We start from the raw sequence: 14,451 nt of genomic DNA, 5'->3' as shown, positions 1-14,451 counted from the left end.
TCTCCCACCAACAATGAGGTCACCACCAATAATCACAGCAGTGAAGCTGCAATATCCACCATGAAGCCAAGCTTTACATCAAAAAACCTTCCTGTTCCAAGTGTAGATGTTTGGCTCATGGGCTGTCACATCCCAGCAGAACACTGCAAAGGATGTCCCTACTTCCCACTGCTGAGTGGAGAGGTCAGTGCTTTGCTGTCAAACAAGATCCACTGATACACAGATTGCTCTACAGGCAACAGGGATCAGAAGATTCTCTTAAGAGAAAAACATTTATTCAACAATAAATGAAAAATCCTCTTAGATTCAATTTAAAAGAAAGGCAGAGGGAGATTGCTGCTTTTATCCCGCGGCTGTTACTTCACACCCTCAAGCTTGACAGTCCAGCCAGACTGAGGGGGCAGAGGAGATGGAAGCATGTAGGGCAAAGTTATGAGCAGTCCTTTACCTGAGGACTTCTGCCACTTCAGAGTCCCTGCAAAACCCAACATCGTCACCTGCAGAGGAGGCCAGGGGAAATGCTCAGTTGCAGCTTACATGGGTATTTCCCATTTGAACACCCAAAACACATCTGCAGTCCCCATACAGCATTTCCCACGCATTCAAAGCAGTCCCACACATTTCCACCCATCACTCAGTGCACATGCGGGATGTTTTGGGGTCAAACATTTGACTGTAGTTTGTTGTTTGTTTTTGGTTTTTTTACAGAGAAGACTTTACCTCTGTTTGTTTAGAGCAAAGGGCACTCCAGCATTTGCGTCACGATGACATTTACAATTAGTGGGTCAGTGTACCTGATTTGAATTTGAGATGCAATGCCAGTGATCCCTTCTATGTGTCAGGCTTGTTATTTACTTCACCCCCCTGTGTCACCAAGATCAAAAACTCCAGGGGAGAAGTGTCTCTACGTCAGACTGTGAGTCTGTCCTGGCAAGTCCTACCCAATGTTCTGTGTTAACAGTGAGCTAAAGCTTGGAGAATAACCTGGGAGGCTGCAAGGATCTGGAGGGAGGCCAGAGCGCCCCAGAACGAGAAGTACAGGATGAAAACTTCCACACTCTCCCCAGTTTCCACGTGAAGTCAGGCTGGACCTTCCCAGCCCACATGTGCCCAAAATGGGCTCTCAGAGTGCATTATGGTTTTTTTCCAAGTTCCTTACTTGTGTGGCTGGGGATGGAACAGGCGAGGACAGCTCCAAAACATTGTCCTGAGGCCAGATCAGAAAGATGGCATAGACAACTGGTCCCTTAGAAGTGTACCTAAGAGAGCAAAAGTTCAGCAAGGTGAAGAGCCCCATACCAGAGAGAACCAGACATAAGCTTGACCCTTTCAGACGACATAACACCAGCTTGCCTACTGTCACCTCACAGGGTTACCTACTTTACCCTCATTCCAAAATCTGTCACTTTGGACCCACCGCTCAGCCAGTCAGAGCTGGCTGATGAAACCCAAACAAAGTCCATGCATGCTTCCTAAAAGTAAGTGCCATTTGCCGATCTGTTCTTGCCTCAGCTTGTGGCCAACAGAGCGGATACGCTGCCTTATCCTGAGCATTGCTCCGCATTTCTAGACTGAACACACTTGGGCATGCTTGAGGAAAAGAAAATAACTCCGTTTTGTAGCAGTTTGTGGCTCTTGACTCGCTATGCCCTCCTCAGACAGTAACAGTTGGGTAACAGTGATTAGTACTATTATATAACAGCTTAAAACCAAATATCGCTACATTTACAAACTGTATGTGTTTAGATAAACTACATTTGTGCAATTTAAATAGTCCTGACAGCAGCAGCACGGAAATTTTTTTAATGGAAGAGTTGGTGCTCTTCCAAGTCAAGCAAGACAAATGAAGCCCTAATTTTTATTCTCTTCTTTCAAGCAAGGCATTCCTTAGATAACCCCCTGGGGCAGTAACCGAGCACTCCAGTTGCAGGATACTACCTAAACACCATCTGCACCTGATGGCAACACTTCAGAGTGCAGCAAATTTAAGAATAAATAAGAAAGAAATGTTAGCTCTGAAAGTCTCAGCCCAGGTGGTACTGAGCAACAGAGTCCTTACCAGACCGTGTCTGTGCTGTTCTCCATCTGTACTCTCCATGGCTTTGATTCATAAATTGCCTCCCCATTAGTGTCCAGCCACCTCCCAAGGGCCAGAAGTCTTTCTTGGAAGATGGGAACGATCACTCCTTCTTTTGTAGGCCCCACATTGAGAAGGTAGTTGCCTCCAAAACTCACAGTCTGCACTAGCTCCTGTGACAGATAAACCAAGGTAACAAGTTGAATTATCTCCTCTTCTGACAACGAAGAAACCTGAGGAGGGCTTTGTCCTCATCGACTGCTCCTTTAACTCCAGCCTGACTGTACGAAACACACGACAGCTCCTTTGGCAAGTAGAAGGATGAAGGAAACCCCTAATTCTCAGTAATTCCCCCACACCTGTTATTTTAATTTCAGATTTCTTACCTCAATGATACTTGCTTCATCCATTAACTCAGCAACGTTCATGTTGCTTCGATAGCCCCAGGAAAGCTTGTCAATGGAGGAGCACATCTCCCACTTGTGAGCTAGCAGGGTCCTGGGCTGGTATTTGTCAGCGCAATTGTAGTAGCCTCCATGATGGCAAGAGCAGTTATTACACCAACGATCATTAACAACAACAATGTCCTGGAAAAAGAAACTCAGCTCAGTATGGAGAATGTTTTGTCTTGGACTTTTCAGCTTGCATTCATCCCTTGTAAATTAGCAAAGGCATCTAAGTTAGGAGGTAAGCACCTGAAACCCTCTATGTAATCAACGGAAAGAGAGAGAGGATCCTCCAGAGAAGGCTGAATCCCTCTCTGGGAGAACCTCTCTCTGTTCACTCAGGTACAAGTTGAGGCAACAAGGTTCCTGGCCTCTGAGCCTCTCACAAGTCTTCGCATAGGAGCACAGTGTAGGCTGCTTATTTTTTGTGAAAGAGTAAAATACATTCGGCATCTGTCAAGCAGGTTTCTGATTTGATCACATTCGTATCTCACTGCTGCCACAGCTTCCATACCCATAAAATGCTGGTGGCGATGAGGAATAGCTGAAAGCAATACCTTGACAGGACTATCGTTATAAAGCCAGGCAAGGAAAGAGGTAGAATTCCAGTAGGACTCCGGAGCTTCCCAGTCTCCATCCGACCAAATCAAATCTGGTTTATATCTAACAAAGAGATTAATGTTATTTCAAAATGGCATATTTTCTCCTTACCACTGGAAGGAAGCACTGTGTTTCTTGTTTCTGGAGTCTAGCTTCACTTCCTCTTTGTATTGCCTGACACTGCCAGGAGGTTTACGCTATCACTTTCTGCCTCAGACAAAGTTTTAAGTGAGGTTCTTGCAGCAGCAAAGAAAACGTGTTGATCACAGCTCAAGAGAGGATGCAATTATTCCGAAACCCAGAAGTCTGCATCTCAAAGGCAATTAGGAGACACGTTCTTGACCTGGGACAACAGCCATGTGTGTCCAAGCCTCATGTTTTTGTCAAGAAGGGGAAGCAAGGAAAGGATGTAAATTCACAGTGAGATTGCTCTTCACTGGTACTAAATACTAAGCAGCTTGCTCCACTTTCAAAGCCACCCTGCACAAAGGCAGTATTAAAGGGAATTGCTCCTGCATGGAAAATTTGTCCCTACCTTGTTCTAAAAATTAGACTGCCTACAGGACAAATGTGAATGACTTTTCTAATTACTGCAGATCATTACCCGTAAGTAAAAAGATTTGCCTTGGCGAAAAGTAACATGTCACCTCTCTTCCCTGCATCCATGTTGCATCTTTCTCTACAGTAGTAAAAGCAGGAAATGTTCTTGGTTCCTAACTGGTTGCAGCTCTTACTTTAAGACAAGATCATAAAGTTCTGGCATGGTCTTCTTTAAAACAAAGTTCTGGGTCTTGAAGCCACTTTCTTTGTCAGCTAGATAGAGTGGATTGAACCACTCTAACAGAGAGTGATACAGGCCATAGCGTATGTTGCTGAAAGACAGAAAACACAGAGGAAAGAGTTAGGCTGGCAGTAGGGAATAAGAACCAGTGGCAGATTAGATTATTGGCATTATTACTGCACACAAGATTTCATGACTTTGCAAGCACTACTTTTTCCATATTAAACTTATCGTTTTCCACTGTTTGTCAAGAACAGCCAGAAGAATTCAGTGCACACAGGTGAAAGGGACAGCACTGTTTGGCAGCAACATACCTCTCCTTGAGGGCTTGTCCCAGCTCCCCTACAAGATCTCGGTGGGGCCCAGTATCCAGAGAATTCCAGTTCCAGGACACAGGTGACCCCCAGTTGGTAAAGCCTTCATGATGCTTTGTGGTCAGTACCACATACCTGAGGGGAAAAAAAGTACTCTGTCACGATGACAATGGAACTGCCTAAGATACTCCCCAGCCTCACTGGCAAACCCAGTCACCAAAAAGCAAGGGACTGAATAACCATGCTGTGAGGAGCCCTCTCTCATTACCCTTTAAATTTAGAGGCAACTACAATAATAATGGAGGTTTTTAATGGAATTTAATGCATGAAAAGAATGAACAGTAGAGACTTGGGAAGTAGCAAGACCTGTCATCTCCTCAGCACTCTGGGCATGACCCCTCAGGGATCTCCCGCACTGCTCAGGGACCCCCCCCCAGTCCCTCAAGGATCACCAGACTTGGCCCTTCCATCATCACAGGCCCCCTGTATCCTCTTGGGAACCCTGGCACAGCCCCCCCATCCTCTCCAGACCTTTCTATCCCCTCAGGGACCCCCAGACATGGCTCCCCCATCTGGTTGGTGATCAGGGACACCCATCCCCGCACAGATCCCCAGAGGTAACTCCCCCATCCCCTCAGGGACCCCTGGGCATGGCCCTCATCCCCTCAGGGACCCCCCGTCCCCTCAGGGACCCCAGACCCACCCCTCATCCCCTCAGGGACCCTCCGTCCCCTCAGGGACCTCAGCCCCATCCCTCATCCCCTCAGGGCCCCAGACCCATCCCTCATCCCCTCAGGGACCCTCCATCCCCTCAGGGACCCTCCATGCCCTCAGGGACCCCAGACCCATCCCTCATCCCATCAGGGACCCTCCATGCCCTCAGGGACCCCAGACCCACCCCTCATCCCCTCGGGGACCCCAACCACCCCAGCCAGCACCTGGCACCAGCCCGCTGGAAGAGCTGGGCCCACTCACGGGGCTGGAAGTCGTGGGCAGTGAAGTGAGGCGCGAAGTCCGCGTAGGTGGTGTCGGGCGGGTACCGGCGCCGCACGAAGCCCTCGTAGTCCGCGCGGTGCTCGCCCTGCCAGTGCCACCAGAACCACTCGGAGCCCCAGGCCGGGACGGAGAACACCCCCCAGTGCACAAACACCCCCACCTTGGCCTGGTCGAACCAGGCCGGCAGCGGCCTCGCGTCCAGGCTGGCCCAGTCCGGGCGGTAGCGCGGCACGGCCGCCGCCGGCCCCAGCGCCGCCGCCAGCCACAGCAGCCCGCCCGCCGCCATGCTGCCGCCTGACGTCACACGGCCGCCGCCATGGCTACCGAGGCCGCTGCGAGGCGCCGCCATGGCTGCCGGGAGAACCCGGTTCGAGGCTGCGGTCCGCCTAGCAGCGGGGCTGGCGTCCCTCTTCCTCCCCCCTTCCCTCCCTGCCAGCCCGGCCCTGCCCAGCTAAGGCCGCCTGTGTGCCTCTTTCTGTGGTCTGAGCCTCGGTGTTCATCCCAGCAGAGAGCCCTTGGGGTCAGCCCCATGGCAGAGCAGCCTCCATGGAAACCCTCTGGCCCTCCTGTGCAGCCAGGTCTGACGGTCTCTGAGGGGCTGAGGGGTGGGTCTGGGGGTCCCTGAGGGAGCAGAGGGTCCCCGAGGGGATGAGGGGTGGGTCTGGGGGTCCCTGAGGGGACAGAGGGTCCCTGAGGGGATGAGGGGTACGTCTGGAGTCCCTGAGGTGATGGAGGGCCCCTGAGAGGGTGAGGGATGGGTCTGGGGCTCCCTGAGGGGATGGAGGGTCCCGGAGGGGATGAGGGGTGGGTCTGGGGTCCCTGAGGGGACGGGGGGTCCCTGAGGGGATGAGGGGTGGGTCTGGGGTCCCTGAGGGCATGGAGGGTCCCTGAGGGGATGGAGGGTCCCTGAGGGGATGAGGACCATGCCCAGGGGTCCCTGAGGGGATGGGGGAGTTACCTCTGGGGATCTGTGCGGGGATGGGTGTCCCTGATCACCAACCAGATGGGGGAGCCATGTCTGGGGGTCCCTGAGGGGATAGAAAGGTCTGGAGAGGATGGGGGGGCTGTGCCAGGGTTCCCAAGAGGATGCAGGGGGCCTGTGATGATGGAAGGGCCAAGTCTGGTGATCCTTGAGGGACTGGGGGGGGGGGGGTCCCTGAGCAGTGCGGGAGATCCCTGAGGGGTCATGCCCAGAGTGCTGAGGAGATGACAGGTCTTGCTACTTCCCAAGTCTCTACTGTTCATTCTTTTCATGCATTAAATTCCATTAAAAACCTCCATTATTGTTGTAGTTGCCTCTACAGGCATGTAAGGGTCAGATGCATTCCCTGGGGAAACAGGGCAGAGTCCAAGGGCCTCGTGGCCATGCCCTGGGCCAGGCTCATCCGCTCCGGAGCCCTGCTGCTCACCCAGATGCTGGTGAGGGGCCCTGTCCCGTTCTGCTCTCCTTGCAGGTTTTGCAGCTAAAGGCGCTGCTTTTGTGCAATTTGCAAAAAAGTCTATTGAGTTCCTCATGCTCGGAGCATCTGCCCAGCTTGGACTTAAGCTTATTGCCTGAAGGAGTTTGTGCCCCAGTGGTTAATGGAAGAAAAGGCTAAAAAATGGCTTTGTTTAATCACAATAACATCCAACAAATGCTTGTGTGGCACAGGTTAGCTTTCTGTAAATTTGCGGAAAAAAAAACATGCTTCATGCAGGTTCCTGTCCGCCTCGGAATCCTAAACTATGGCAGAGTCCATAAACGAGAGTGAGACCATTTCACTTTTCCATAAAGAATTAACCACTAAAATGAACACAATTCTAAGTGCCGTGAGACGCAATTAACCAGGACCATCTGCAAGCAAATCCAGAGAAACCATGTGCACGTTTCCCAGCAAAGGCTGAGGTGCCTCCTGCTGCTGCCGGTCCTGCTCCTGCATGATGCAGCAAGGCATTCACTGCCAGCGGGAGCTTGTCACGATTTGATGTTGTTCTCTGCCACCTTTGCCAGGACCTGAAGACCTTTTGTCACTGTGCTGCTAATACATAACACCCTGGGATGGCATTCAAGTGTGGTATAAATAGATGTACCTCTGCTATGTACCGATGTGCTATTAGCACTTTGCTGACGGTGCTTGCACAATTATGCCCGTGCCTGATTAAGGGGTTTAGAGAGAGTTATGTGATACCTGGGGATTTCTAGAGAACCTGAAGGTCTGTGGAGTGTTTTACTTGAGGTTAGCTATATTGTGTGGAGTGTAAGGAAAACACCACTGAATGTAAGAAAAACGGATTAGGAGGTTACTTGTGGACAGGTGGGAGGCCAGGCAGGAGGAGTTGTCATAAAATATTAGGATTTGCTGTTCTGGGGTATGGTGTTTTCCGCTGCCTCATGGCTGGCACACTGACATGGCACCAGTATCTCTGCAACTTGGGGACCAGCCGCCTGTGTAAGTCTGCACACTTTATGTCCCAGTGTCTAAGAATAACATCAGCAGGAACTGGCTCCATGACAGGCATCAGATCTCTCATCTCCCAGGATCTCCACATGAAGAGAAAAGAAAAAGAAAAGTAATCCAGACAGTTTCTGCCAGCCTGAGTGCAGGCTTTCCAGGGCTGCCTCCCTACGTTACATGTGTGTCCTCACAGACAGTCTCTATCACGGAGGACTTGTGGGTGCTCTCTGCTTCTGGGCTTTCCTCAGAGGCCTTCAACTGCCTCCTGAACTGAGAAAAGACTCTCCTCAGGGAGGAATATAGCTCCTTGCTCCGCAGGGCATAAATAATGGGGTTCACCATGGAATTGAGCAGGCAGAGGGTGCTGCAGAAGGCAAACACTTTGCGCAGGTGATTGCTCAGACTGGCGAAGATGCTGTAGATCATGAGAACAAGGACTGGAGACCAGCACAGCACGAGGACAGTCAGCACTATGACAAGGGTCCTGGCCAGCATGACATCCATCCTCATCCTGGTGTTTTGCTTTCCTGCCTGCGCTTGGTGCTTCTCCATGTAGGCTACATGCTGGCGAGCCCTCCATAGCACATGTGCGTAGGCGTAGATGATGCACCCCAGCAGGACCATGATGAAGCAGATCCAGCTCGACAGATAGTTGTCATCCACAAACGGGAACAGCTTGGAGCAGGTTGAATTGAGTGTGCAGCAGTTCCAGCCCAGGAGAGGCAGGGAAGCAATGGCTGCACATGTCACCCAGAGCACCCCCAGGGCTATCCACGCTCTCTTCCTGGTCATGAGGAGCTTGTATTCGGAGGGCCGGGTAATGCAGATGTAACGGTCCAGGGCTGTCAGCAACAAGCTGCTCAGGGAGGCAGAGAAGGATGTGTTCACCCCTCCCAGCTGCAGCAGGAACATTTCTTTAGAGAAATCAGTTTCATTAAAGACATGGAAGTTAACAAAACTGCAGACAAAGATGATGCTGGCCAGGATGTCAGCCAAGGCCAGGCTGCTGATAAAGAGGTAGGAAGGCTTTCTTCTGGTCCCGGGGGAGGAGAAGATCAAGTACAGCACCAGAGAGTTCTCAGAAATGCACAGTGTCCCAAAGAGGCCACACAGCGTGGCAATGCTTATCTTCTGCGCTTGTGTGCTGAGGACCATGAAGCACTCCATAGTGTTCACACTGCATTTGGAGGTGTTTTCGTGACTCTTACAAATATCCATTGTAATTAACGGGAGCTAGGAGCTTGCAGAGGGCCTTTCTGCTTCCTTCTGTGCTTCTTCAGATGCTCTGAAAAAGACCACGGTGAATAGGACTTAGAGGAGCACAAGGAATAAATTGAACCCACTCAGACACACGCCTCCCTTTAGAGGGAGGCTAGTGAAAGGCAAATAGCCCCGGGAGACCTACTTTCAGGTCCACAGCCCAAATGCTGGAGCCAGATTCCACCCTTTCCCAGCAGAGATCCAGGCTTTGTCCCACCGGTGACTTAGCTGAGACCTGTTTGCCACAGCCTATGGGTACCACATCCGTAGTCCCTACCACGTCTCTCTTGGGCTGTTTCCTCACCACAAGAGGGAAGCAGCAACGCTGAGAATTGTACGAGTCCTGGGCCAGCTCTTACCAATCCTCCAAGATGCACTGCTCAGGGCTAGCAGCGATGGAAGGGACTGTGGATGGTGACACTGTGCCGTGGCTGGAAACAGGCCCTGGAGAACAGCCTGTCCGAGTGAGGCTGCCCCAGGAGATGGCTAGGATGGAGGACGAGGGATATTGCACTGCCAGGGACTCGGTGCAGTTCATCTGGGAGCACAAAGTGCACTTTGAAGCATTTACTCTTCACCAAAGCTGTTTGAACACATAAAATGACAAGACTGTTATATTTAAGCTTGCCTGATGCAGTTTTGTAAAGCTCAGCCTCATCAAAGTTGCGTTTCTCCTCACATAATCCCTGTGTTATGAATCAGTCAGTCCCATGGTCAGAGTGATTAAAAATTGTGTTTAACATCAATATTAGAGTGCAGGTTGGACAATTGGACATAAAAATGCAGACATACAGGAGTTAGACCACCTGAATCTAAGAGCCCTGGTCCATGCTCAGGATTGGGTCAATTCTATCAATACTTTTAGCTTCAGCAGAGATGTGATAGAGGGAAGTACTTTATTTTCCCTAGGCAGATGTTGAACTGCTTGGTGCACTCTGTGGCAGCAAAGTTGTGTTTTTCCTTTACACTTCTGCAGCTTAATGCATTTAAATCCCTTCATCTTCATTACCCTGATGAGCTTGTCCTTCAGATGTTATTATTCTCTCATTCTGGCTCTTGATTGCATCCGTGCTTTAAACCAAATGTACTTTCACTGAGGGCTCAGTTGCGTTGTGTTGCCTCATGTAACAGTGGGAACAAGGTCATCTTGGACCAGATTACAGAGAGCAGATGAAGGGGTGGTTGTCGGATACACTAAAGCTGCCTTATTAGCCAAGGGATGCTGTGTCCCTGCTGCCATGTGCTGACAGGTTGTACTGCCCTGCTGCACAAGCCCATGGGACAGGACTCCCCTTCCCAAAAGCATCCACCTGGCGTCAAGTATCCAGGATCCCACATCCAGGCAATGGGACCATGAATTCCCACTGCTTGAGGAAATCACTCAGCTGACAGCCTTCCCTTTTCCCCAAAACAAACAAGTCACCGTCCCTCCCTCCCCTCAGGTCTCTTTTGAAAGAGGAAATGTCCAAAGAGTGCAAGCCACAGCAGACAGGACGCGTGACAGCTACAGCTACCTGGGGAGCAGAGCAAGTGCCCAGGCAGTGCAGGGGCTGAGCTGCTGCACTGCTGGGCTCCAGGCACATGTAGCCGACCATCTGCAGTTTCTCTGTTTTTTGAAATTCAGCAAAAGCAATGGCTGTTTTTAGAGGGAACAATAGCCAGCAGTGACCAACATGCTAGAAGCCTCTGTCTGCAACACCTTAGCAGTGGCACGTGTTTTATATTTGTCTTTGTTACTTCTTTCCTCACCGATTCCCACAGCCCCTGACACTTATCATTATTTTGGTGTTTTGCAGTAGTTGCAAAACACACCTGAGTACTTGAGGTGTTGCCCAGGAGGTCATGGAGAAGAGCCTGAGCCCCACGCTTTGCTCCTGCCTGCCCATTAGGCATTTGGTGCATATCATGGCCAGAGCAGTTCAACCCTGATTCGGATTTCGTGGCATATCACACTGGAGGAGTCCTGGACTTTGGGCTGCAATGTGGCTCAGCATTGCAGCAATCCTCTCTCCTCTTACATCAGGCTCTGGCGTGGGGTAATCACGCAGGGCCGGAGGTGTTGCACTTTAATCTCAGTGCTCTTGTTTCCTGCAGCTCTTCACAGAAACACTACAAGGGCAGCAGTAATTACTAACTGCTGTTATTAAATCTAACAACATTTTCTCCCTCCAGAGAGAGATGGATTTAATGGACAGGTGGACTTGGATGTATCTCAGGGCTCACCAGGGGCCACCAGGGCAGCAACTGCCTCCTTGAGTATCCGAACCTCCCCAGCCAAAACTCCAGTATCCAAACCAAGACATCTCTTAATTAAGCAGACTCCAGTATCACCTTGACATCTGTTAATTGCAGCCAGTATTCCCAGGACCATCTTAAATTTCAGTATCTGCAGCTGTACAATGTCTAAGAAACATACTTAGGAGCTTAGGCAGTGTCCTGAACACTAGGCAAGAGACTGAAGGCCAGCAAAATACTATCCCTCATGTTTTGTTTCTTGGGGAGAAAATTTGGTTGTAATGGCAAAATAACTCCAGCACTGACTGTTCTGGTACAGCTCTCTCCATTAAGCTGACATGATTCAGATAAGCCCTCAGGTTCGAAATACTGTGCTGGGCTCATAGCAGTCAGCCAGCCCAGACCTTCTTTTCCCGTATCTGTTGTGTCTCAGGCTGAATGTCAAGGACAAATCTCTTTGCAGTTTTGACTGAGTGCCCCCAAAATTTCCTGTCAGCTCCTGAGTCTGTGAGAGAAAGGATGGGGCTTTGCTCCAGCACAAGATTTCTTCGTAGGCTCCAGAGCATGAAAACAGGGCCAAAAAGCGTGAAGACAGGGCGAAAAGCCCCTCTCCTTGCACTGCCTGTCCCCCGCCCCCCCCTTTTTTTTTCTTTTGGCCATAAGGCTGCTTTTTCCTGCCCAAGGGACATTTTCCTCTTGTCAGATGGGCTCCTGGATTCAACCATTTGTTTGTTCACGCCTCCTGCTTCCTGCAGGCTTCAGCTCCTGGGAAACAAGCCAGCCCATATCTGGATCCCGGGGGAGAGCTGATCTGTGGCATCCTCCATGGGGCAAGTACCACTTCCAGGGTGAAGCCCCCTTCTGAGGGGCAGCATCTCCACCTCCCTGGGAATTACAGCCCTGGGCATGGCTGTGCATCTCCACCACAACCAGCCCAACAAGGCCAGAGAGTCCCTGCCTGATGGGCTGACATTTCAGCTCAGCAAGAAAGCATGAAGCAGCTTCTCACCCTCCTTTAGAGCTGGAGGGGCTATGGCACAGAAAAACTGATCCTGTGGAAGCCACAGGAGCCAGGCGGGGATTTCCTGGGCCTCTGCACAGGCTTAACTCTCCTCCCAGCACAGCAAAATGTCTCCAGCCAGCAGGATCTCCCAGGGTGGGGAATATTCTGCCAAAATAAAGCAATGGAAACCTCATCTCTTGCAATGAAGACCTCATCTCTTGCAATGGAGAACCCCCCCCAGACAGCGCCAATAACAATAGCAGAGCCCCAGGAGGCAGCAAATGGAGGCAACACTGAACGAACAAGAAGCCCAGCTGTTAGGAACAAAATGCAGGTAAGACGTTTGGGAATGCAGTATATTTCTGATACATCCTCACTGATTGCAAAGTCTGCCCAGAAGCCGCAGAGAAACCTTCCTCTCGTTAAATCTGCTTGGGAACCCACTCACTTCAGCCTAATAACTCCACTGGCACTGGTAGAAATTAAATCTACAAGCAAAAAAGTCCTTTTCCATTCCAGTGGATTGCTGTGATTGATTTCAGCTGATTGATTTCAGCTGTCAGACCTACACTGACTTGCATGCAGCAGCACCGTTTCTGATATTACTTGGGATGGTTTCTGCATTTACAGAGACATCTCAGAATCCTTGTGATTAATAAGTTAACATACAGGTTGCTTAGATAATGTAAAATTAAATTTTCCTGCTGCAATCAGACAGTGCAACGTGCCTCCAGCACTCTGAAAGTGCTGTGGCCTTGAATATTTCATATCCAGAATTTCTGAGAGATTTCACCTTTACAAGAAAATAAAATGTCTTAAGTGATCACCTAATATGAATACACAAAGTGATTTATGCAAAAATTGTCATTAATCCTTGGACATTTCATTTGCTGAGAAAGCAAAATATCTTTTGCTTTACAAATATTTTAGTTTGTATATGATTTCTTGTTTTAGTTGCAGAAGTTTTCCCATTATTTTGGAAACAACTGTTCATCCTGGGTTTTCTCTCTGACCATATTAAATAATGCCGAGTGGAGTTACCTCCCTGATGCAAGAACTGTGTGGCATAAGTGGCATGCTGAAGATGATATGCTTTATTTCTTTTCAGAGTCCTGTTTTTGTCCATGTGTGACTGCTTGGGATCACAGCATTTGAAGCACAGGGTGGGGTGAGTGCAAAGCAGCACTGTGAATGCCCATTCAGGTACAAAGCATGGCGAAACAGAGCTTCTCTCACTCCACCAAAAGCACCACGCACGCAGTCATAATAAACACTGGCTCGTGCAGAACGTTCAGCCTGAGAAACTCAGTATCACACTCATCTTTGCAAGACATTTGGTAATACCTCTGATATATCCAATGTTAATATTTCCTAAAATCAGCTGTAAAGAGTTAGTCTGCAGTCTGCTATTCAAACACTTACCTTTCGTGTTCTTGTTAAGCAAGCATTAATCCTAAAAAGCAATTTTCCCACCCTTAGCTAGACATTGCATTGCAGTTTATCATGAATAACAGCGTGGAACTCCCCGTGCAGTGGGGTCTCCCCAGACTGCCTGCATGCATGTCAGCACTGTGGTACTTGTGTCAGCACTCAAAGGCACGATGTGTTTTACTGAAAGAAAAAGGATCCTTGGCTGCAGGATCAGTTAGCAAACACAAACCACTCACCTCCTCTCGCTCGTGTTGTAGGCTGGGGATGCTTGGGGACTTCTCATCCCTCCAGCTCTCAGGGTAGTTGGTGCAGCTGCAGACAGTGACTGCTTCCTTCTCACATCACTTTTGGTTTCAGCTGGGTTTCTTGTACCATTCTGGTTTATTCCCCTGGGCTGAAAATCCATCAGTGCAAATCCTTCTTCTGGTTTCTTGTTCTCTTTTGCATTCTTTCAGTGAATGTGTGTCAGGTTTTCTTTCCTTCCCTTCCCAACTTCCCCTCTGGGTCTTGTGTTCTGCTTCTGACTGCCAGTACCACATCTCACAACCACCCTAACCCTCCACCTTGCTGAAATAATTTGCTCATTTCCTCTGATCCCTCCATGTACCTGCGGTGTTTGAGGTACGAGACGTTCAGGGTCTTTTCCTGATTTCTCTGGGGAAGTGGAAGATGAGGGGAAGGAAAAGAGCTAGAAGCTGGACATGGAAAAATCTGGATATACATAGCTGTGTGCAGGTCTAAGGGCAAGCTCAGAAATCTGCCGTCTGCTTGCCAGCCCCATTAGCAGCAAGAACCCCTGCTCGTTGTGCTCCTGAAAGTAGGCAAGCCACTTCTTTGTACACAAAGGTGCTCTGCTAATGCTGGAAGAGTAGG

General features: G+C 49.7%; 2 protein-coding genes across 8 annotated transcripts; both read right to left on the bottom strand.

Annotated features, from left to right (window-relative positions):
- Positions 1-247: 247 nt before the first annotated feature.
- Positions 248-5,710, bottom strand: FUCA1 (alpha-L-fucosidase 1). Its single transcript, XM_005433097.4, has 8 exons — positions 5,157-5,710; positions 4,219-4,353; positions 3,858-3,995; positions 3,081-3,186; positions 2,464-2,664; positions 2,060-2,250; positions 1,160-1,259; positions 248-497 (listed from the first exon to the last, which is right to left on the bottom strand). The coding sequence occupies exons 1-8, from the start codon at positions 5,561-5,563 to the stop codon at positions 357-359; spliced, it is 1,419 nt and encodes a 472-aa protein (XP_005433154.3). The 5' UTR covers positions 5,564-5,710; the 3' UTR covers positions 248-356.
- A 1,099-nt stretch (positions 5,711-6,809) lies between these two features.
- On the bottom strand, positions 6,810-14,222 carry CNR2 (cannabinoid receptor 2). Of its 7 annotated transcripts, none has more exons than XM_055704205.1 (3): positions 13,815-14,222; positions 9,055-9,492; positions 6,810-8,934 (listed from the first exon to the last, which is right to left on the bottom strand). In XM_055704205.1, exon 3 carries the CDS (start codon positions 8,865-8,867, stop codon positions 7,818-7,820), a length of 1,050 nt encoding a protein of 349 aa, XP_055560180.1. In that variant the 5' UTR covers positions 8,868-8,934; positions 9,055-9,492; positions 13,815-14,222; the 3' UTR covers positions 6,810-7,817. The 7 variants fall into 7 exon arrangements, with proteins under 7 accessions (XP_055560180.1, XP_055560178.1, XP_055560181.1 ...); XM_055704203.1 differs by having other exon boundaries at positions 9,269-9,492; XM_055704206.1 differs by lacking the exon at positions 13,815-14,222 and adding an exon at positions 13,570-13,808 and having other exon boundaries at positions 9,269-9,518.
- Between the last annotated feature and the right edge of the window lie 229 nt (positions 14,223-14,451).

This window comes from Falco cherrug, chromosome 3, assembly GCF_023634085.1.
Source record: "Falco cherrug isolate bFalChe1 chromosome 3, bFalChe1.pri, whole genome shotgun sequence".
NCBI classification, from domain to species: Eukaryota; Metazoa; Chordata; class Aves; order Falconiformes; family Falconidae; genus Falco; species Falco cherrug.
This window is presented reverse-complemented; position numbering and strand designations above follow the sequence as displayed.